This window comes from Diplotaxodon limnothrissa, linkage group LG1 (genome assembly GCF_057381915.1).
Source record: "Diplotaxodon limnothrissa isolate DT_005_m linkage group LG1, D_limnothrissa_male_GT1.1, whole genome shotgun sequence".
Lineage (NCBI taxonomy): Eukaryota > Metazoa > Chordata > Actinopteri > Cichliformes > Cichlidae > Diplotaxodon > Diplotaxodon limnothrissa.
Genome location: NC_140596.1, coordinates 16,330,131 through 16,354,083, shown reverse-complemented (window position 1 = coordinate 16,354,083; position 23,953 = coordinate 16,330,131). Strand labels below are relative to the sequence as shown.

At 41.2% G+C, this 23,953-nt stretch overlaps 2 protein-coding genes across 2 annotated transcripts; both read left to right on the top strand.

Moving 5' to 3' along the window:
- Positions 1-1,014: 1,014 nt before the first annotated feature.
- supv3l1 (SUV3-like helicase) lies at positions 1,015-8,417 on the top strand. Its single transcript, XM_085353758.1, has 16 exons — positions 1,015-1,423; positions 1,633-1,710; positions 2,238-2,345; positions 2,440-2,554; positions 2,648-2,816; positions 2,965-3,076; positions 3,426-3,503; positions 3,588-3,679; positions 3,793-3,973; positions 4,729-4,822; positions 4,976-5,095; positions 5,187-5,286; positions 5,378-5,458; positions 6,560-6,736; positions 7,223-7,371; positions 7,532-8,417. Exons 1-16 carry the CDS (start codon positions 1,144-1,146, stop codon positions 7,950-7,952), a joined length of 2,355 nt encoding a protein of 784 aa, XP_085209884.1. The 5' UTR covers positions 1,015-1,143; the 3' UTR covers positions 7,953-8,417.
- Positions 8,418-9,132: 715 nt separating this feature from the next.
- Positions 9,133-23,564, top strand: LOC146639595 (hexokinase HKDC1-like). The gene is made up of 21 exons (XM_085371485.1): positions 9,133-9,195; positions 10,373-10,535; positions 10,665-10,822; positions 10,921-11,043; positions 11,179-11,274; positions 11,452-11,551; positions 12,233-12,416; positions 13,558-13,713; positions 13,794-14,027; positions 14,892-15,033; positions 15,138-15,294; positions 15,480-15,628; positions 15,830-15,949; positions 20,173-20,268; positions 20,411-20,510; positions 20,654-20,766; positions 20,857-21,020; positions 21,236-21,391; positions 21,502-21,589; positions 23,140-23,285; positions 23,429-23,564. The coding sequence occupies exons 1-21, from the start codon at positions 9,133-9,135 to the stop codon at positions 23,562-23,564; spliced, it is 2,844 nt and encodes a 947-aa protein (XP_085227611.1).
- The last annotated feature ends 389 nt before the right edge of the window (positions 23,565-23,953 follow it).

Genomic DNA, 23,953 nt, shown 5'->3' with positions numbered 1-23,953 from the left:
TGTGACTGTGTTGGCACACTGTATTGAAGAAAGTAACAGTAGAGAAATTATATTGTTACATTTGGTTACAGCAAAAAGACATCTACTATAATAAAATGTCTTCCCCATTGCTGTGTAATCCATTAATGCAAATTTAAACGATATTAAGAAATTATCAGACAAAATTGGGTTTTCAAGGAATTCTATTAAATATTCAGTTTCTATGGCACATGTCAGAACAAGCTCCAGACTCCAATGGGTGGGCTCTTTTACATTTTGCGAGAATCCAAATAAATCTAATACTAGATTAAATGCTGTATTGATTCTGTCATTTTCATCTACATGGATAAATTCGTCAACAGTAATTATTTTACCTAAACTAAGTACTAAAGAGACAGTGAGAAGGAGAAAATCTTAGTAAAGGCCAGGTGGGGAATAGATAACAACAAATAAAATTGGTTATCAGTGTTCCCAGTTAGAGAGGACAAGGCTAAGAGTAAGACATTCACAAGAATTAAAACCGTCTGGGTCTATGGTTGATTTAAAAAAAAGAAAAGAAAAAAGAAGTGAAAACTTGCTGCCACTCCCCCTCCTCAGCCCGTGGTTCTAGGATTCTGCCAGTTAATCTAACTCTAACCCTTGATTCATTAAAATTAGCATAATCATCCTGCTGTAGCCAACTTTCTGTAAGGCAGAGCAAACCAATATGTCGATCAAAAATTAAATCATTTACTAACAGGAACTTAGAGAAGGGAGTTTAACCATCCACATTTAACAGTTTTACTGGTGGGAGGGAGCGACTTCACCCCAAACCACTACTGCGCAGACTCTAACTCCAAGTATGTGACATAATATTCCCCATAAACTGTCGATTTATTTGTTGGTTTTAGTACAGTTTGAGGAAGTGACACCATGTCGTCCATCTATTATACAATCATTAATCTCGACAGAAATTTATTTATTTTTCTTTTTACTCAGGCACATATGTGGGGGCCTATATACGGACTGGTCCTGCAGCACGTTGTGCTACCAGCAGGTCAGGAAGAGGAGTGTGTTGACCGTCCTCTGTTGCTGTGTGAGCCATTTATTCACACTTACCTGGCCGTATGGAGTGAGCCTGGCAAACTTTTTGTGTAGTCCTTGAGGATCTCGCCCACAGCCGACATGTCGGTGAACCGCTGTGTTTGTTTCATTTCTCGGCTTCAGCGTCACTTTAACTCCCGGACCCCTCGCATCACCACCAGCAGCTGTCATGCGTCCTCTGGGTCTAGTTTGTTACAGGGACAGCATCGACCCGGTACAGTGGTTTGGAGCAGGGATGTTTCATCTAACAGCTCCTCTCCGAAACCTCCGGACACCTCGTTGTTTGTCCCCGTCTCCCTGAAGGCAGACGCCTCGGCAGACGGCGGTGTGGGAATAGAGCTCACCCAGCCGCTGGATAAAAGTGAGTAAACGAAACCTAAGTTGGTCAGTTAAACTACTCTGAACTTAATAATGTACAAGATAATACTGGGTGTTGTTTTTTGTTTTTTTAACATTTTTTTTTTTTATTAAAGTGTATACTTGTTCTATTGGTTGCGAATGATTATAAAGGTGGGGGTTATTTTCTCAGATGATGCAACATCGTCTCTGCTGTTTGTGTCTGTGATTCAGATGAGCTGCTGAAGGTTCTGAATCGGTTTTACAAAAGGAAAGAGATGCAGAAGCTGGCAGCGGACTCGGGTTTGGATGGTGAGGGGAAAAAAACTCATCTGTTGATCGTGTGTATTTAGCCATGGAAGGCCACAAGCCAGTGATCATATGCCAGAAAGAGATTTCCTCTGTCTAATAACCTTGTTTATATGTTGACAAATAGGTTATATACAGATGTGGTCAGAACTTTACATACACTCATCAAGGTTTGAATTTATTTAGGGTTCTCTCTAATCCACATAGGGTGAAATATATATAGACTCACTTAAATCTTTTAATAAGTGGTGCTGAAGGTTCTCCAGTGTCTTTTAACATAACATGGCCAACGCCTAGTATCTTCTCATTAGTTATCATGATTGACTACAACTTTTTGACTGGAACTTCTCTTTGTCAGCATAAAAGAATTGATTGACAACACTTAGTGGATTACCCAATACTCATAACAATGGGAAAGTAATGGAATGAATAGCTAGGAAGATAATTGTAAATTTACACAAGCGGGGAAATTTGCACAGATTTAACACCAGATATCTTTGGCTATCCGTTTTCTCTCCATGCACATGCAGCTCGTCTGTTCCACCAGGCCTTCATCAGCTTCAGGAAGTATATCCTAGAGATGACGTCGCTCCCTGCCGACCTGCACATCATCCTCAACGACATCTGCTGTGGAGCAGGTTTGTCTCTTTATGGAGTAACTGTTACTTGGTTGAAACTGTTTGTTCAGTGACCGTTATATTTAGAAATATTCCTCTGTCTGACTTTTCTCAGGTCATATAGATGACATCTATCCATACTTCATGCGTCATGCCAAGCACATCTTTCCCATGTTGGACTGTATGGATGACCTGAGAAAGATCTCAGACCTCAGGGTCCCGGCCAACTGGTGTGTATTTTAAACCCGACCAAACGCCACACACGTCGCATTAAAAGAAGCTTTCTGGCTTCCGCTACCAAACCATATTTATGTGCTCGCCAGGTACCCCGAGGCTCGTGCCATCCAGAGGAAGGTGATTTTCCACGCTGGGCCAACTAACAGTGGTAAAACCTACCATGCCATCCAACGCTACCTGGCTGCTAAGTCTGGTGTGTACTGTGGCCCCTTGAAGCTGCTGGCCCACGAGATCTTTGAGAAGAGCAACGATGCTGTACGTAACTGTGCTCCTGTGTAAACATCAGTCTTTTCATGTGTCCTAGTGTGTTTGTGTGTGGAGAAAGGTCACATTGTGTATGTTCTCAAGGTGTCTTAGTTTCTATTAATACTGACATTAATTGCACTTTCTCTGTGTGCTTCAGGGTGTACCATGTGACCTGGTTACTGGAGAGGAGAGGACCTTCGTGGACCCAGAGGGTCGAGCAGCTGGTCATGTGGCCTGCACCATTGAGATGTGCAGCGTCACTACACCGTGTAAGTGTGATAATCGTTATGTAAATGTTCTTTACATACAGTTCAATATTTTAGATACTGTTCTGATATTCTTTCTTTGACCTGAGTTTCTGTGATGTTAATAAATAATCTGTCACGGGAAACAAATATTCCCCTTATAACCACGTATGATTAAACTATAAAGGATGGCTCTGAATGAAGTTTGAAACCTTGCTCTAGAAAGGATGCATTTCTTTTAATCTGAAAAAATGAATATATTTTTTAAAAAGAAAATGGAGAGGTTATCGATTCATATTAGGTAGTTATTGAAATTTTGTGTATGTTAACTGATTAAAAGGTAGATTTTGACCTCAGTTTTATGTGTTTATAGATGAGGTTGCTGTAATCGACGAAATTCAAATGATCCGAGATCCTTCCAGAGGATGGGCATGGACCAGAGCTCTGCTGGGTTTGTACAACATACTCAGAAACGTAATTATTATTTTATTTTTTTTAAACCTAAATTACTTTATTATTCTGTGCATTTGTGCAGGTCTCTGTGCAGAGGAGATCCACGTGTGTGGGGAACCTGCAGCCATAGACTTTATCAAAGAGCTGATGTTCACCACTGGAGAGGAGGTGGAGGTGAGACTGTGATGGACGCGACATCTGAAAGAAAAGATTTTGGCTGATGTTTCTAACCTCATCATTGGCGATCCCCTTTTTCTCATCTCATCTCAGTCTTCTTCTCTCTGCAGGTTCACAATTACCAGCGTCTAACTCCTTTCTCAATACTGGATCATGCTGTGGAGTCATTAGACAACCTGAGGCCAGGAGACTGCATCGTGTGCTTTAGTAAAAATGACATCTATTCTATCAGCAGGCAGATCGAGGCCAGAGGGCAAGAATGTGCTGTAATTTATGGGAGCCTACCTCCAGGTGAGTATCTAAGTGGTTTTATATTTGTCACTTGAATGCTTACACTCATTAGTCACTTCTTAAGGTACGCTTTTCTGGTTCTGGGTTGAAGCCCCGTTTGTCTTCAGAACTGTCTTAATTCTTCATGACATAGATCAAAGAAGGTGCTGGAAGAGCTTTTTATCACAAAGTTGCTGCGGATTTATTAGCTGAACATCCGAGATGTTAATCTCCTGTTCTGCCACATCCCAAAGGTGCTCTGTTGGATTGTGGACTGTAGAGGTTATATGAGAACAGTCAACTCACTATCATGTTTGAGATTATTTGAGCTTTATTTTATTCTGTTGGAAGCAGCTATCAGAAGATGGGTATCCTGTGATCATAGAAGGATGGACATGGTCAGCAGCAGTACTCAGGCATTCAAACAATGCTCAGATGGTACTAAGGGCCTAAGAAAATACCCCCCACACTATAACACGACCACCAGCCTGAACAATTGTTACAAGGCAGGATGCATCCATGGTTTTGTCTTGCTTATGCAAAATTCTGACCCAACCATCCAATGAACGTCCAAGCAAAACTGGTGACTCAAAAGACCAGATGACATTTTTAAAAATGCGTAACATGGGTAAACGCAACTCATTAATGAGCACCTGAAGAGGTCTGTCTAATGAAATGGCCAGTGAGTGTATGCCTTTGTGTAGAACTGAGCCAATAAGTCAGTTTAGTCAATTTTTAGGAGAAAAATGGTTAAATGTCAAAATTTTGATTTACAGGCACCAAGCTGTCCCAGGCAAAGAAATTTAATGACCCTGATGACCCCTGCAAGATTCTGGTTGCTACAGATGCTATAGGCATGGGGCTTAACCTGTAAGTGCAAAACATACTTTATGGAATATTTTTAGAGCCATTTTTTTTTCTCTCTTTCAAGTGGTTGCATGCTTTCTGCCATATAGGATATTGTTCATCTGTGTGCTTACCTTTCTGTTTTACTTCACCCTACCGCCCCTTCTCTCTCTCCAGGAGTATAAAACGCATCATCTTCAACAGTCTGGTGAAGCCTAACGTTAATGAGAAAGGGGAGAAACAGATGGAGACCATCAGCACTTCTCAGGCTCTGCAGATTGCTGGCCGTGCTGGGAGGTCAGCCTCCTTTGATACAACAATGCAGACAATCCCTTTGAGCTTCTGTTAGGCCACTATATTAAACTCCATCTTCTGCCACCTGTTGCAGGTTCTCCTCCAAGTTTAACGAGGGAGAAGTTACAACCATGCACAGAGACGATCTCCCCGTGCTCAAAGAAATACTCAGTCACTCTGTCGATCCTATAGAGGTGATCATTTTACACACAAACACAAAATCTACTTTCAGCATTCCTGCAATAACACATCTTTCTCATTTTATTCTCCAATTTATTGCCTCAGACTGCAGGACTCCATCCAACTGCAGAGCAGATAGAGATGTTTGCTTACCATCTGCCCGATGCAACGCTGTCCAACCTTGTTGTGAGTAGAGCCACTCGTTTAGTGATCAGTGCGAGAATTGAAATGTTCATTATAGACCTTCAAACAGCAGAATAAAAAATAAATACATAAAAACGGGGGAAAGATTTGTAGTTTTCCAGCTACATTTCATGGTCTTCATCAGTGAGTAGAGTTTACTGAGACGGGTTAAATAGTTGGTAATGTGGTAAAATAAAGCCTGAGCAGTCTTTAGATTGAAACAGAAGCTGGTATTTTACTGTAGTGTGAATTTTTCAGGAGCTGCATGTTTTTATTTGGGACTGTTAGTCGCTGTTTTTTTTCCTCAACAGTTTGTGAAACCACCTGAAAAAGTCTGTTTAAGTCTGGTTAAGACTTAAGATCTGAAATGCCTAAATGTAAACAAATACAACTGACTGCTGCATGTATCCTTTCTATATTACACTACATGAAATAATTTGATAAAAGAACATTTTCATGACAAAACTGTTGTCATTTTTTAGTAGCATAAAAGTATTTTTACGCGTTAACGCAGATTATCCGCCATCACAGTCAACGCGATTAAAAGTTTTAACTGCATGCGCATTTTTAACCTTTGCTAAAAGATTGAAGAAAACTATTCAAATTCTCTTTTTAAGCACACATTCTTTGTTTGTTCTGCATTTACTTCATTATATTGCATAAATGTCAGTTACAAGCTTAAATATGACGTTAAAAAAAAGTAATTGCAACCAGGCTATTGATCAAGTAATTGCGATTAATTGGTTAATTTTTCTTAATCTATTGACAGCACTAATATTTTCAGTTTCCCCTTTGTAGCAAAAATGAAAGTTAAATATTGTTTTGTGTTTCAGCGCAGACCCGCTAAAACTAAAAGCAAAGGATCGTCATTAGTTTATTTCTTTATTATTTTTTGAAGACGCTAATAGCTAACTTTCCTTTTTAAAGTCCAGCATGCGTGCTGAAATGATGAAGCAAAATGCACCCTAATACAAATGTGTTTAAGCTGTGAATGGGTACATAAAGGAAAATGCACGTTTTGTATTTCAGTTTTACTGTTCGACATTTTAAAGCCACGTCTTATTCAAGATTGTAAATGCTCTCGTTCTCTCGCCCCCTTCTCAGGACATATTTGTCAGCCTCTCTCAGGTGGACGGTTTGTATTTTGTTTGCAACATTGACGACTTTAAGTTTCTGGCGGACATGATTCAGCACATACCGCTTAACCTGAGGTCACGCTACGTCTTCTGCACTGCTCCCATCAACAAAAAGCAGCCTTTTGTATGTACCTCCTTCCTTAAGGTGAGTGAGTGGATGTAAACATTAGAAGGCTGCAGAGATTTAAGGTTAATGGTGGAAGGACAGGAGTGAGCAGTAGAGGGTGCTGATGAGGAGAGTAAAAATGATGAAACGAGGGTAAGGAAGTTGACCCAGTGAGGCATTGGTGTAATAACCCTCCTGTCACACCTGATTCTTTTTATGGTCTTATCAAACTGATAAAACAAGAGTAGATAAAATTCCCATGAATGAGCAACCTTTGAGGTTAAGGGTTAAGTTCTGCGTATTTCTATTGTTTGTGTGTGCTAAGGCTCCGAGTATTTAGTTTAGAGCAATAGCGATGCACCTATAGAAGGTAATTTGGTTCTGTAAATAAAACTGTGATCAGATAATAAATACTAAAACTGTGTTCAAAACAAATAAAGTATACGTTTAACATTTACTTTATTATCTGAGTGTGTACAGCATGTCATCTGCACTGTTGATAGATCAATCATGTTTCTTCTCCAGTTTGCCCGTCAATTCAGTCGAGACGAACCCCTGACGTTTGACTGGGTCTGTCGCCACATCAGCTGGCCTCTGGCTACACCTAAAAACATTAAAGACCTGGTTCACCTGGAAGCTGTCCATGACGTGTTGGATCTCTACCTCTGGTTAAGGTAGCTTTATATTTCCACCTTTGGCAAGTTGCCTCACCTGTTTTTATGCCTTTTTAATATGCGATCACGATGTGTTTGTTTGTATGAACTCTTCTTTGTTGTCGTAATTTCCAGTTTTGCCATATTAATCCTCTTTATCTGTGTCTACGTGCCTCCGCAGCTACCGTTTCATGGACATGTTTCCAGATACTGCCTCAATTAGAGAAATCCAGCGGGAACTTGATGATATCATCCAGCAGGGTGTGCGAAATATCACCCGGCTCATCAGAGCCTCTGACACAACAGTCACTGACCCACTGCAGGCGCAGAGCAACAGGCATGGCCAGACAGGAAGGGGAACTGGCAGCACACATTTTTTGACTGGAAGCAGAGGTCAAAGGGGACAGAGAGCCTCAGGACAGATGATGGACAGCTCTCTGGCTAGTCGTCTGGTGAGAGACGGGCTGTTGACGCCCGATTTGCTCCAGCAGCTGCAGAGGGAATGGTCTAAAGATCAGAAGCAAGACAACAGCAGTCAGAGGGCACTTGATCTGGAGCATCAGAGTAATAACAAAGGGAAAAGGAAAAAGAAGAAGAAATGAAGAACCTTTTCATTTTGCTTCAGTGAAGAGCAAAAAACTGACATCAGCATTTGTTGATGTTTTAAGCATTTAAGACAGATGTGAGAACTCCTTCTAGCACTGAAAGTATCCCAGTAAGCTTTGACCTCCAGCGTTAAAACTAAAAAAACCACCTTGTTCCTGTGCTACAGATCTAACCAAATGTTTTCTTCCATTCAACAAATGTACAAACTCACTAAAGCTGGAAAATGTTTCTAGCTCCAGTCTCTGTCTATGAAGGATCAAGTGTCTGTGAGAGATGTCCTCTTTGTGAAACCAATAACTGACAGACATCATTGTCAAATGTGCTGTTTCAGTAGAATTTTTGACACCAGAAGACACTGAAGTTCATTAAATGCTGGAAGTTTTCTCAGTCGTCAGACTCTAACACGTAATTTCTATGAACATTTCTTTAACTGAGGAAAAAAGTGAGAGCCTTAACTGGGTGCAGGCCTGTTATTCAGATGAAATGTCATATTTTTCTCTTTGTATGCTTGAAATGATATGATATTAAACAGTATTTTAAATGTGTTGATGTTTGTAGTGTTCTGTGTCAATGTGATTTGCAGCTCATGCAAGGGGAAGGAAACAAAAAGAGCCTGAAGGTTTTCTAAAATGGGGTTTTACTGCAACATAATATATACTGTCTCCTTTTTTAAAAATATATTTATTCCCAAAATATACAGTGCATACATGCAGTTTGTGTATTTTATAATATATTTATTATTTTTTGCATTATTAATTTGTCTTACAAATTTGTCTAATGAGGCCAAGGTGCATCACTTACAGTGCACCGCAGGGGGGATTTCAAATATTTTAGTTTCCTAAAATCTTCAGTTCAAAGTTTAGGAAAAGTCACTCGAGCAACTATGACGAAAACACTAAGCAAGCCTGTATCTGACACATTAAAGGAAATGATTGTAGAAAGGAGGTTGTGCTTGCTGTTAATCATTGAATTGGTGCAGAGGCTGGTATCTGCTCAGTGGACTCGGCAAGAGACAATGAGAGCACAAACGTAAAAAGAAATAACACCTAGCAGAGTGGAAAGGATTGGGGGGAAAACACATTTTTCCTTATTTTAGTGAAGTGTGTTCACCTGTCACGCACGCTGACAGTATCAAAGAATAGCTGGAAGACTTTGTGGTGATTCTTATCAGTGAAGATGTTGGCTGTTCATCTCATTTCCTTCTTTTTCTCCAAACTCCAGGAGGACCCCACAAAGAAGGTGAGTGCTACACACACAAACACAAGTCTGTTTCAAACAGTGCATATAATTAATACAGCCCTGGTAATGAGGGGGTTTGAAGCTCTACAGTTATTTAAAGTCTTCTCAGTTATGAAAGTGTAAGCTGCTAATGCACTGAATTTATGCTCTTGATTGGAAATCGTATTTTAAATGCAACTCTACTCGCTACATTAATCATCAGAGATATATTTGCCACCAATGACAAACTTACTCTTCTAATGTGTTGTTTCCTGATTTACTTCTTGGGCAGTTCTATCAGGATTTATCCAGAAAGAGAAAGTGATTAAAAGAAGGACAAATCTCTGATGATTTCTTTGAGGATTTGCAGAAATGCACGTGACTAAAATTAAGTCAACGAGACATGGCAGAAGTCAGTAGAGTAATATAAATGATCAAGGTGAAATGTGGGATCATTAGTCACTGTGTCACCATTTATCTTTATCTGAACAATCATTAACAACTTTCCCTGGCAGTGTCGCTGCTCCTCTTAGTCCACATTGGATCGCACATTTTCACCCGGGACAAAGTATGGACACTCCTACAATCACACTGTCCTCGCTCACGCTACACTCACACTCTGGCACTTATATCGTAAAACCTCAGGGTGTTGTCCTATGAGCACATGCTCCACGGCGACGGTTCAGCTGTGAATACAGCACACGGGGTGTGGCTGATGATCTTCAGCTTTTTTGTTTTGTACTACTTCCTAACTCATTTACAGAGACAGTTTGGCATGTTGAGTTACTGTTACAACATCACTGAGTTTCAAATTCAGATTATTAACCCCAAAATTCAAAACATATGTGAAAAGACATCAGATACATGAAAAAAATCCTTCATATCTGAAATACAAGAAAAAAGTTGCTTTTTTAAACTTTTTCTCTGTTGATCAGATGTTCAAATTGATTCTGGTGAATTTTGATATGTAATATTATAAAGCTGTGATGAGGCATGTAACAGTAACAGAGGATATAAAAAGAAAAGTAACTGAATGAGAGAAGCAAAACTAGTCTGACACCTAATAAGAAAGTCCACAAAATACAAATGAGAGAGAGAGAAATATACATTTTTCTCTCTTTCATCCCTTCTTGTTCGAGTGAAAATCCAGCGGTACATCTCACTTTGTTTTGCTCTCTGTGTTCTGTGTCTCTTTCAGGTCGACAGGTTTCTGCATGCAATGCGCCTCCATGATGACCAGTTAATTGATATCTCAGCTCGTTTCCAGGCTGAAATGAAGAAGGGGCTCTCAGCTGAAAGTTCGGCCGCCGCAGCTGTAAAAATGCTGCCGACACATGTCCGCTCCACTCCTGATGGCTCAGGTTACTCGTGTTAATGTCCCTTTTATTAGGGCTGCTGGGCAGATCTTAAAAAAAAGAAGAAGACTGCCATTGTTTTGAAGTAAAAGCAAGAGATTAAAGATCTTCCTTCTCTTTCAACCACTCTTGCAGAGAAGGGACAGTTTCTGGCACTGGATCTTGGAGGCTCCAAGTTTAAGGTGCTCCAGGTTAAGGTGAGAGAGGGGATGGGGGTCAGGAAGGGAGGAGTGGAGATGGAGGAGAAGATATACCCTATGTCAAAGGAGCTGTTCAATGGGAGAGCACCAGAGGTAAGAATAAAAAGATCTGAAAGTAGATTTGAGGAGGATTCAACAAGCAAGAAGAAGAGATTTGAACTTCTCCCTCTTCATTGTCTTTGTGTATGTAGTTATTTGACCATGTGTCAGAATCTCTGAAGGACTTTCTTCACGTAAAGAACATCAGTCTGGATAAGAAACATCCTCTGGCATTCACTTTTTCCTTCCCCTGCGAACAGACCCGCTTGGATAAGGTATGACTCTCTACATCGAGACATCTGGTTTTCATGAGCTGTACCTGTAGTGTGTTATACTCCACGTGCTGACATCTGTCTGTCTTTTTAGATTTAGATCCCATAATCATTCGAACCACTTTTTTCCTCTTGCAGGGATTACTGTTGAGCTGGAGTAAGAACTGCCGGGCTCGAGGCCTTCAGGGGAAAGATGTGGTCCAGGCTCTCAGAGAGGCTATTGACAGAACTGGGGTGGGTTGCCAGTGCTTGCTTCCATAATTTACCCATAAACTATCTGCAGAAACTGAGACATGATGAGAAATATAACGTAAGATGAAGTGGAAAAATAAAGAGTTGAACCCATCTGATACCCACTATGTAAACTGAACAGTATAACCTGGTTTATCTCTTTAATAACGCCCTCTGCAGGGAATGGACATAGAAGTGTTAGCGATGGTTAATGATACTGTGGCGACAATGATGACCTGTGGTTTTGATGATCAGTACTGCGATGTAGGGCTCATCATTGGTAAGTAGATTCACATAATTCAACTAGTCTCTTGTGTCCTTTTACAGAAACTATTGTTTTGTATGAGTGTGACATGTACATGAGCAGCCATCACTCTAAACTTCTTCTGTAGTTCATTTAAATAAGCATAAAGTTATCCAGTGTTCAGTAAAACAAAGCAAATGTTCTGCATTAAAACTAGAAAAAGCTTGAAACCAAAATTCTGTATTATAAATTAGGTTTTATTCTGGTTTCTTTTTTATCTAGTGAGCCTTTGGAGCCCTTACGATTGATGCATAATTATCTAAACATAGCTAATAGATATTATCTAATCAAAGATAACTGCATATTAGTGACAGGAAATAGTGCTGACTGTAAATGCAAAAGGCATCAATAACTCTGATTCTGCAAATCTACTCCAAACTTTGTGTTTTAACTTTTGCAAAACACGTTTAAATATTTTTAGATTAATTCTTATTTATGTTTTTTGTGCAAACACATGGAAACAATGACAATATTTTGCAAGAGAAGACAAAGCACACTTACCCATAGTCATCTTGCTCCCTCTGGTGGTTTGCTGTGCATGTGTGGATATTGAATTAGATGTGAAGTATAGACAGATAGAACCATTAACGTATCCTGTTTATTGTAGTAATCTTAATGGAATCAGTCTATGTATCCTGTGTGTTTGGGTGCTTACAGGCACAGGCACCAACGCGTGTTACATGGAGGAGCTGCGTCATGTTGACCTGGTGGAGGGAGACGAGGGCAGGATGTGTGTGAACACCGAGTGGGGAGGCTTTGGGGACGATGGGGCCCTGAGTGATTACATAACAGAGTTTGATCAGGATGTTGATGCAACCTCTATCAATCCTGGAAAACAAATGTAAGGAAAGCAGCTTTGTCTTTTCTTTTGATATAAAATAGTGTGTCCATTAAGACGTCCTTCATTTCTTTATGACTTCCAAAGATAAATTTGAAATAGGTGCAACTTTCTTAGGGAAGTTTTCTTGTAATTTCTTAGAGTAAGGGATAGTTCTCCAGGCTTCTTGGAGGACTTTTCTTTGGATGATGGCTGCCTTTTGTTCTGCCAAGAAGATCACACACTGCTTCAGTGATATTAAGGTCTGGGTTCTGGGGAGGCCAGTCCATGACTGATACTGTTCCAAGTGGGAGTGTGTTTGGGATCATTATCATGCTGATAATCAGACAGATGCCAATCAGAATCTTTCCTAATGTTATTGCATGGTGTCAAAATCTGATCTGATGGTATTTTTCTGTATTTGTAATCCTCAACGCAGCCTGCTGAAATGCAATCCCAAGCAATGACAGGCACCACCATATTTTACAGATGGCTATAGACACACACTGTTGTACCTTTCTTCTGATCATCTCCATCCAGCTTCACAATTAAACCAGAACTTTCAAATTTGGATTACTCACTCCATAAATCCTGTTGATACTAATTTTCAGTCCAGTTTTTGTGTATTTTGCCATACGTGACTTTTGGATAATGTTCTTCTGATGTCGATTTAGCATTCATGCTTTTTTTTTTTTGTCCTCCACTTGTCCAGTTTCCAGTTTTCTTAAGGACACACTGCACATCGTGCTGAGAAATGCCAGCTTTTCAGTTCTAGCTGTTTGGGTCTCAGCTTCTTGGTTCAATATTACCATTTTATGCTTGTCAACCTGTGGCATTTTGGGGATTTTTCATAGATTCAACTAATGAAATGGGAAATAGTTTTTTGTGACAGGCTAACAAACGGCTCAATTTAAAAGCGCCGTTTCATCCCTTCAGTTAGGTGTCTTTTTAATGCTTGAACAAATGTCCATTGTTGGCTTATCAAACTGAAAAAAAAAACATTAATTGAAAAAGTGTCTGATACAAGGACGGGACTAAAAAGTGAAAAAGCAACGAATATCTATAGAAAAACTCTGAAGAGCTTTCAGAAATGAGTGGCTTAAGATGTTTGCTCAGTACTGTAGAACTCTGTATAAACCTTTTACCCTTTTCTGGTCTATTGTAGCTTTGAGAAGATGGTCAGTGGGATGTATCTGGGTGAGCTAGTGAGGCTGGTTGTGTTAAAGATGGCTAAACTGGGACAGCTGTTTGATGGACTCGTGCCTGATGCCCTGAGGACCAAAGGGAAGATAACCACAGCACACGTGGCAGCCATGGAGGAGTAAGCTGTCTTTATCTCTCTTGGTCACCTGGCGTCTGTCCAAAAACAGCATGAATGCCATAAATATTCATTTGTCTCAGGTACAAAAATGGTCTGAAGAACACCAGAGATATTCTCGTGGAGCTCGGTTTGAACCCATCACAAGATGACTGCGTTGCTGTTCAACACGTCAGCACCATCGTGTCCTTCAGGTCCTCCAATCTGGTGGCCGCGGGGCTGGCTGCCATCTTAACCCGAATCAAGCAAAACCGGCATTTGAGGGCATTGAGGATCACTGTGGGAGTGGACGGAACTGTGTACAAGACACATCCGCAGTAAGTCAGTGTGGAAATCACTCAAACCCATATTAGTTTACAACTACTGAGATTAATAAATATGTAACTGATATAACACAAAAAGAGCCAGTACTCTCAACAGTCCTCTTCCTTTCTAACTATGACTAATGGCTGCTGTAAAAAGTTTCTGATATTTTTAAAAAAATCCAAAATAAATAAAAGTTTGAAGCAAAATCAATTAAACTTCACTCACAAAGAGCCTTGAGTAGAAACTAGAGTTAAGCAATGGATTAAATAAATGACCAAAGACATAAGCTGTTAAATGATTGGGGTAAATTTGTCACACGTGAGTTTAACCTAACATCAACCACACAGTACCACAGCTCAGCACTGCACTCACCACTCATACACAATGAGAATCCTCATGTGCACAATTTGACCTCAACTATAGGCTGTAAATAAAAGATGGACTATTCTGGCTCTGTGGAATTGCCTTAATCTCTCTGATGGCCAGCAGTGGATAAAAAGAAGCCTGTATAGAAGCCTATGGAAAACCTGCCGTGGCTTCTTTGCTCTTCGACCTGAGGTCTCAGTCATGGTTTTAGCATCTCAGCATCCCAATCATCACTTTCAGTGAGTGAAGAAAATCCCGACAAGGCTTGAAAAACTGAACTTTGGAATCCAGTGGATGATGTGTATGATAGTGATGCCCTGATCACCTCTGATAAAGTCAGCGAACCCAACACAACAAACAGGGCCTTGATGAAGAGTTTGGACATAACAGCATCATGTCCTCTCTTACTTGATGAGCTGCAGATCACTAATATAAATACTTCTTAACAAACATCTAAAATAGCCTGATGAAATATCGAATGTTTTGTGTTTCTGTCACTTCTATTCCAGGTATGCTAAACGTCTCCATAAGGTGGTGCGCCGGTTGCTTCCTGAGTGCCAGGTTAGATTCGTCCTCTCGGACAGCGGCAGCAGCAAAGGGGCTGCCCTGGTAACAGCAGTTGCCCAACGCTTGGCATCACGGAAGAGACAGGTTAGAGCGCTGCAAGTTGTATGTCTGTGTTTGTGTGATTCTTCACAGGTGAAATAAAAAAGAAGGGCTTAAATATCTGATAAACAGTATCTCTGGTTTTCCAGGTGGATGAGACACTGGCTCCCTTCAAACTGAGTCAAGAGCAGCTCCAGTTGGTCAAGGCCACGATGAGAGCAGGGCTGGAGGCAGGGCTAAAGAACAAAGGCCCCTCAGCAGTTAAGATGCTGCCCTCTTACGTTTACCATACACCTGATGGCACAGGTCAGAGACAAACGCTGACGTTCTTACAGGCCTCTTAATCAAACCCAAACAGCAGCTACACAATCAATACATTCAGCGTCACCTCTAGCTTTCGCAAAGATGTAACTGCTTTGTTAAAAACTTTTTTAGGAAGTTTGTATTTTTAAAATATAAACAAAGATCATAATTATTATTTTTTTAACCAGAGCGTGGAAAATATCTTGCTTTGGATCTGGGAGGAACCAACTTCAGAGCTATGCTGGTCAAATTCAAGAAAGGCCTTCAAAACAACACACGGCTTTACCATAAAATCTACACTGTACCGCTGGAGATAATGCAGGGAACAGGAGAAGAGGTGAGAAACATGCATATACCGTCAGCACCCTGACAGAAAGCATCAAACTGGGTTTAGTCATTAAGTAATTAAATTAATTATAAGAAGTTGTACACTGCTGACAGTGTTGTCTAAACGAGGTAGGGTTGAATTCTTCTAAAACAGTACTGAAAATCTAACACACAGTTTGTTTGTTTGTTTTTTCTCTCTGTTTGTCTCCAGCTGTTTGATCATTTAGCGCAATACGTGAGTGACTTCCTGGACTACATGGGGATGAAGAAAGCACATCTTCCAGCAGGCTTCACCTTCTCTTTCCCCTGTGAGCAGACGGCCATTGACACGGTACGTCAAAATCGTTTGTTGCAGCCACAGAAAACCTGGCTGCACCTTATTTTACAGTGAAGCAGTAAAACACAATAAGCTAGACTTTGTATCAAAGTGGTTAAATTAGAAATAGTATGCCCTGGCCTGGTGGCCTGGCTGCCCCTGAGTGGATCGGGGGCAGGCGTGGGGGTTTGGGGTTCGGGGGTGCTTCGCCTCCGTGCTGGGGCTCTGGCTGGGCCTTGGGGGCTTCGGTCCTCGTCGGTGTGTCACCGAGGTTGTGGGCGGGTGGGTGCACGGGGGCTCAGCCCTGGCGCAGGGGGCCTCTTGTGCATCGGCCTAACTGGGGGGCTCTTCAACTGGCGGGGAGGTTGTTCCATCCTTGCAGGAGTCCACTCTGCAGGTGGGGGAGAGACATAGGAGAGGTGGAGAATAAACTTAACCTGGGTGTCTGTTGTCTTGTGTAGTCTGGGAGATGACCTGGACCTGGGCTCCCTTGCCTTGGTGGGTACCAGAGGACAGGGGTGCCTACTGGGGTCAGCGGGGGAGCTGGCCCTAGGGAGGGGCATCCTCCCCTCCCTCCTTTTCCTCCCCATCCCCGGCTACCTCCCTCTTCCCGCTCCACCACACTCACCCACACAGGTAGGGCCTTGGGGTGCGGGTGTGTCACCAGGGTGCAAGGGAGACATCCCCCCCCCCTCCCCTCTGTCCCCTTCTGGCCACCTGTGCCTCAATTTTATCTCACAACTTAGACATCCACATTACTTACACTCTCATAACACACACATATATATAGGGCCTTGAGGGTGGGCACGTTAACGGCGTACAGTGGACGGTCTGTGTACTCAAACCTACCTCTGGCGCCGGTGCCCACCTCTCAATTTTAAATCCATGTAGACATTGAGGGTTCTCGGGAGGGGCCGTGCTAACACCTGCTGCTCTCTGGCAGCAGCACCATGCTCTCCCTTGTTTTAAATGCACTTTAGAACAACACGCAGCAACACTACACATGAGCGGGAGGAGGGAGGTATGGGGTCTTCACACACCCCCGTTCTCTGCTAGCCGGCGGGGGGGCTGGGAGGAGATGTTGGCTGTCCGATTGGCCTCCCTGCTGCTGCGGAGCCTGGGACGGTCTGCTTGCCTCCACCCCGGGGGGAAGGGTAACATCTCTTGGGTCTGGGTTCTGTTTCCCCCTCTGGGGGCGAGGGTACCTGGACCCGGGGTATAGAGTATGTTTGGGGAGTGTGATTGTGTGTACATGTCCATTTATGTCAATCCTTACGTTGGGTGAGTGCTGAGTGTTTGTATATGTGTGCATGAGGGTGGGAATGCATGTTTGTGTCTGTGTGTGCCTGTTTGTCTGTGTCTATATGTCAGTTTAGACTCCACCTCTCTGGGAACTCCCAGGCCCTCCAGGGCCTATCTCCCCTCACCACACTCCCTGCCGGTGACTGATGCCCTCAGGGGTCGGTGCATTGGTGGTTCTTGGTGTCCGGGACTGGGCGCTGAGGTATGTACCAGCTCACTCCCGGTGGCTACCTGGCGCCTGTTGCTCGGTCAGGCCTCCTCCTCCTCCATGAAGCAGGCATGCCTCCATGCCTGCTTCATGCCCTGGGGGACGGGGCTATGGCTCTCTACATCCTCTTGCAGACCATTACATGTGGAAACCATTTGAATACAAGCGCGCTGATCCACACAGGTGTGCACACGGATGTTCACTGTTCGTAGACTTAAATTAAACCTTTCTCGGCTGCTACTTCAAAGCACATTGTGCGCCGTCTGTCCTGCGTGCTGCACAACAACATTGAATATTTAGTACTTACTGCTGTTTACACTTAGCTAGATTAATGTGATGGTGTTGTGTTTAGTATGTTGCTTTGGTTTTTTTTGCTTGTTTTCTATTCTTTTTCTCTCAACAGGTGATCCAGGAGATTTCCCCCCCCCCCACTTCTCACTGTCCCTCTCCCCTTCTGTTTTTCTTTTCCTTCCTCTTTCTTTCTCCCTTTCCTATCCCTCACTCATGTCTGTCCCGTCTGTAACAACTGAAAATAAAATAAAATAAATAATAAAAACAAAGGTCGATCAAATAGACCAATACGGCAATGCCACGATGATCGATTTGGCAAAATAAATCCATTGGGTATCCTTGTTGGTCTTCAGACAACAATTCTGACAGCTAAAGAACCAAATGGGACAGGCAAAAAAAAAGGAAAAAAAAGAAATAGTATGCCCTGTGAGGGACTGGCAACCTGTCCGAGTTTGACCTGGTTTAACACACCGTGTCCCTGCTGGGACAGGCTTCAGCCCTCAGATACAGTTGGATAAGCTGTTAAGAAAACTGACCGATGGATGGAAATAATTCTTATTAGACAACCAAACCACCTTGAACCTGTTCTAAATAATTAGAAACATCATATAGTGCTGATAAAAGTAACAATATTTAGACCCGCTGTCACAGTCTGGCGAGGGCAGACTGTATGTGTTGACAAAAGGACCCAAAACGCAGACTCCAAAAACTGAACGTGGCGTGGATTTAACAAAAATCAAGCCGTTTATTGAGGCTAGCAAAAAGGGTACAAACAAAAGGGCATTGGTGAAACTAAACAATAACCTAAACTGGGTGAACTAAAACTAAACATGAAAAAACCTTAAACATGGTGAACTGACATAGATTCCTGAAGTAGTGACATGGATGAGCAGACGACCTGACAAAGAATGACTGAAAGCACACGGACTAAATACACACAGGCGGATAATGAGGGAAGTGGGAACACATGGAGAAACAGCTGACACACATGAACATAAGGACACAAGGAGAGAGTAACACTAAAAACATTGAACATAGGAACACAGGACCCCTTCAAAATAAAACAGGAAATATAATGAGACGCAGACCTGACAACATAAGACACACAGACATGAAACACACGGAGGGCAAGAGAGACTTCACAGGGGTTGAAAACACAAGGGGGAACTAATAAGCAAATGCACATAGGAAACTTAATAAGCTTAAACATACACTATAAACATCAAAAGAACTAAAACTCAAAACACTGGGTCATAAGACCCAGGATCGTGACACCCGCTCATTAGAAGAAAACTGTAGCTTTACACTGTCTTAAAATTACACTGGTTCACACGGTTGTTTCCCTTCCAGGCTGGATGTTGTTCAAAGTCCTGTGGAGTATATTATTTGGTATCTGATTTCCTCAAAGTGCTGCTCTCATAAAGGTTAAAGGCCACAGATTGTAGATTGATGTAGCAAACCTGACATCACTCACTGGTTTCTAAAGTCTGCATTTTGAAGCCTCAACATTTTAGCCACCAACTTGTTAGTTTTTTGGAGCCAGAAGTTATTATATTTGGATGAGAGGGTGGCCTGTTATCAGTTAACACTAGATAGCTTGGTTGCATCTGTGAACTGTATAGGGACACATAAAGACAAAACACTGACAGACTAACTGAGAGACTGATAGAAAACTGAAGCACAAACTTGTTGTTCAAGCTCATACCACACAGGAAGCCACGTGTAAGATGGATGATGGGGGGCATCACAGACATCATCATCAACTCATTCAGTTACATTCAGCTCTCTTAGATCTATAGGCAAAGATCCTTAACATGTCCCAAGGTCACGGCTCAAACAAAAAGCCTTTGTAGTCGCTGTGCCACATTTGTAGGATCATCTGGTTGTTGTTGTCATTATGTTTATTGCTTATTGTTTATGGTCCATATGTCCACCTTTGAGTATTTCAATGTAATTACACACATACATATATAGCTGTATTTAAATGTGCTTTACAAATAAATTGTACTCACTGGCTATAGTTCCATGAGAAATGCTCCAAAAGAGATGAACACTTACAAACACAGATGAGAGGTACAATTCAGTGAATCAGCACAGGTGAGGCCATTGAAATAACAGACACTCAGTCGTCTGTTAATTAAAGCGACAACATCCAAAACTCGAGCACACAGATAGACAAGTTGTTTTTTGTTTTAAATCACCTCTCAGTGCAACTGTCTTATTGCTCTGATGTTGGGCATTTTAAAATATGAATCTATGGGCACTGACTAGCCTCAAGTGGAACTAGCCTTTTTGGCACTTGATCATTCGACGTTCTCAGAATGTTATATTTACAGAACTGTTCTGTTAAATAAAAATGTAAACAGACTCCTAAAGCAGTAGCATTATTATTTCTGTAGCAGTTTGTAATCTTTTTCAACCTTTGGATGTTCTGTAGGGTATCCTGGTTAGCTGGACCAAAGGCTTCAAGGCCACAGACTGCGAAGGACATGATGTTGTTAACTTGCTACGGGAGGCCATCAAAAGACGTAACGTGAGTCAATAAAAACAACAGAGTAAAGATTTAAAATGATGGCCAGGTTTTAAACAGATGAGGGGAAGAAACATTACATCAGATTGGTACACGTCTAGGCTAACAGGAACATTACAATGCATTTGTGGGTGTGCGCACACAGGAGTATGACTTGGACATAGTAGCAGTGGTCAATGACACAGTTGGGACAATGATGAGCTGTGCCTATGAAGACCCTCAGTGTGAAGTTGGACTGATTGCAGGTATGTGGCCTCAAGGGTGAAGAAATGCTAAGTTAAGAATAAGCTTATAGTTATGATGGTTCATTTAAGAATTTTAAATGCAAAGAACAGTATTATAATATTTGACGTAATAAGGAAATAAGCTATATGAGTCTGTTTTACAGGAACTGGGTCAAATGCTTGTTACATGGAGGAACTCAAGAACATTGAGAAGATTAGACAAAAGAAACAGAAAACAGAAGGAGACGAGGAGACACCTGAAGCAGTGGAGGACAAGGTGGAAGGACTTGCTTGTTGGGAGCTAAAAACATATTGTTAAAACATAATTAAACACTTTATGTGTGTGTGTGTTTCCCTCTCTCATCAGGATGATGGGTCAAAAGGAGATAAGAAGGCGGAGACTTCTGAGACATCAAAGATGTGTATAAACACGGAGTGGGGGGGTCTGGGTGATGATGGATCCTTGGATGACATCATCACACCTTTTGATGCTGAGGTGGACCACAACTCAGTAAACTCTGGAAAACAAAGGTTAGCTACACTCACCTTACTGTGTATGTATGATGACGCCTACTTGAGGCACACACATAAAATTTGATGTTTTATGACTGATTTTTTTTAAACATACTGTGACACATATGTGTCTCGTGTAGTAGTTAGTTGATGTTTTTGAGATTTATTCAGTAACTTGTAGCAAGTTGAGATGGCCACACAACATTTTTACAAGTTTATGTTCGTGTTTATAGGTTTGAAAAGCTCACCAGTGGGATGTATTTAGGTGAAATTGTCCGAGAGGTATTACTGGATCTAACAAGAGGAGGTTTGCTGTTCAGAGGACGCGTCACGGAAACCTTAAAAACACCTGGAATATTCCAAACTAAATATCTGTCACAAATAGAGAGGTAGGACAAATGATGCCTATGTTTGTGCTATTTTTTGATAGATTTAAAGTATTCATAATTTAACATGAATATTGCATTTTCTGCTGTGTAACTGTGTTGTCTCCCTCCAGTGACCGTTTGGCTCTACTGCAAGTCAGATCTATTCTCCAGCACCTGGGGCTCAACAGTACCTGCGATGACAGCATCATTGTCAAAGAGGTACAAGATAGAAAAGCAACATGCCACACAGTAACCTCCTACAGACTGCATCACAAATTCAATGTTTTCCTCTTTTACAAGGTATAAAAATTTTAACAATTAAGCCATTGTGTATGTGTTTTGACCCGGACCACGTCGCTTACTTCCAGCAGATATTTTGATCTAGTGCAAACAATGCACAGGTGTAATTTGTAATAACCTTGGCTGTTTTACAGGGTTTTTGCAAAGTGGAACACTGAGGCCAAAGACGGCTCTCAACTTTTATTTAGCCTGTTGGTATCTTAAAGAAAGACGCACCTGAAATTTTCTGTGTCTTCTCCATTAACTTGCCTCCACCAGTGTGTGAATGTGAGAGTGAATGAATAGTGGTAAAGCGCTTTGGGTGCCTAGAAAAGCGCTATATAAATGCAATCCATTATTATCATTATTATTAAGCCATGTTGGTGAGCCATCTTGCACAACAGAAAGACTAGACAAACTCTGGGTACACTAAAATAAATATTTAGTAATGTTATTGGTTACAACTTTGTTTGTGGACATCAGAAAGTCTAATTTCAGCGAGGAATTGGAGGACTGTGACTGTCAGACTTTTGAACCTTGTAAGCAACTGTTAAAACTAAGCATTGTCCTTGAAAAGTAGCATTGTTATATTGTTATTTCTGGTATCGATCCAACCCTCCAGATATTAATGGAGAGAGGAAGCCCTCAGATTTTTCTCACATCACATCATGTACATAATGCTCTAGATTTTTCTGCCATACTAGATGTGATACAGCCACCAGTTGCTAGGGGAAAGTACTGTATGTATTCCCCGACTATTTGGAAGTGGTTTCTGCATTTTGCTGGCTCTCGCTGAGTGAAACTGGCTGCAAAGAATCAGAAACCTGCTTGTGATTTCTTTAGTTGCTAGCATACAGGCATGATAGCCTCTAATTTTTCATGTTTGTCTGAAAATTCTCTTGCAGCCAGTTGGGGAATAATAATTTTTCTGACTAACAGTTAAAATGTTTGAATAAAAGTCTGGAAACTGTTTCCTAAGAGTATGGATACCTGGTTGAAATGAATGAACATAAACAGTCTTGCTAACCATAACTGATGGTTAAAAGCAGTCCAGATATCCAGATTAAAATAAGTTTAAATTAACAAACAATCAGTTGTGCTGTTGGAAAGATTCTTCATCTGCCTTTACTGTAAAAGCTTTCTGCCATTTAAATTAATTAATTAAAAAAAAATGCTGCCCATAAGTCAAAATTTTCTTTAATATCTTGAAATTCTGAGCTAAATTTTGAGATACCCAACTTGAAATTTCCACAAAATTTGGACTTATGGACAGCTTTCATTAATTTTTTTTACAGTAACAGAAATAAGGTTATCATCAGATATAGTTTGGGAAGTAGTTCAAAGAAATATGCTCTCTGCTTCAACCTTACCTTGAGGTTGGGTAATATTCTTCATATTATTTGTGTGGTGCATTGTCTGGCTGAGAAAACTGTGACGCCAGGAGACTGTTACCTGTTGCAATATTGATAAAGGTTTCCATTGTTGCTTAGGTATGTGGAGCGGTATCGCGCCGAGCAGCAGAGCTGTGTGGGGCAGGCATGGCAGCCGTGGTAGATAAGATCAGAGAGAACCGAGGACTGGACCATCTGAACATCACTGTAGGGGTTGATGGTGCACTCTACAAACTACACCCACAGTGAGTTAATTTAATAAAAATATTGTTTGTTTGTTTTGGGTGCAGTGATGTGTTGGGTGTGTGTCAGGTGTATACTGTACTTTCATTTTAACCTTTCATAATTATTCAAACAGCTTGGTTAAAACATTTTCTGTTGTTTCTAGTTTTTCTGGAGTCCTTCAAGAGACTACCAGAGTTTTGGCTCCTCAGTGTAACGTGACCTTCTTGCCTTCAGAGGAAGGCAGCGGGAAAGGTGCTGCCCTGATTACTGCTGTAGCCAGGCAGAAGCGAGATCGTTGACTTCACACACCTGGAAAAAAGAAAGATGTCCGAAGATGTTTTTTCACTTTTTGCATTCAGTTGCACTGCTGTTTCTTTGTTGGTTTTTTGTTGGGTTTTTTTTTGCACTACCAAAATTCTGTATTGGCCTAAGAGAGTTTCAGACTGTGTGGATGGAAGATGGAAGCATTGCTGCCTGTGATTAAATCACTGTTTGTAATAAATTTTAAAAGAACTGTAATTGGTTTGAATTGACTATTATATTAAGGGTGTGCCAGTCAACACTCTGACACTATGTTTGCTTCAGCTTAGTTAACTTAATCCATGTTAGTTAAGTTAAATAGAAGAAAACTTCTTCTATTATCTTTACTGCTCACAAATAACATAAAATAAAATATATGCAACTTGAT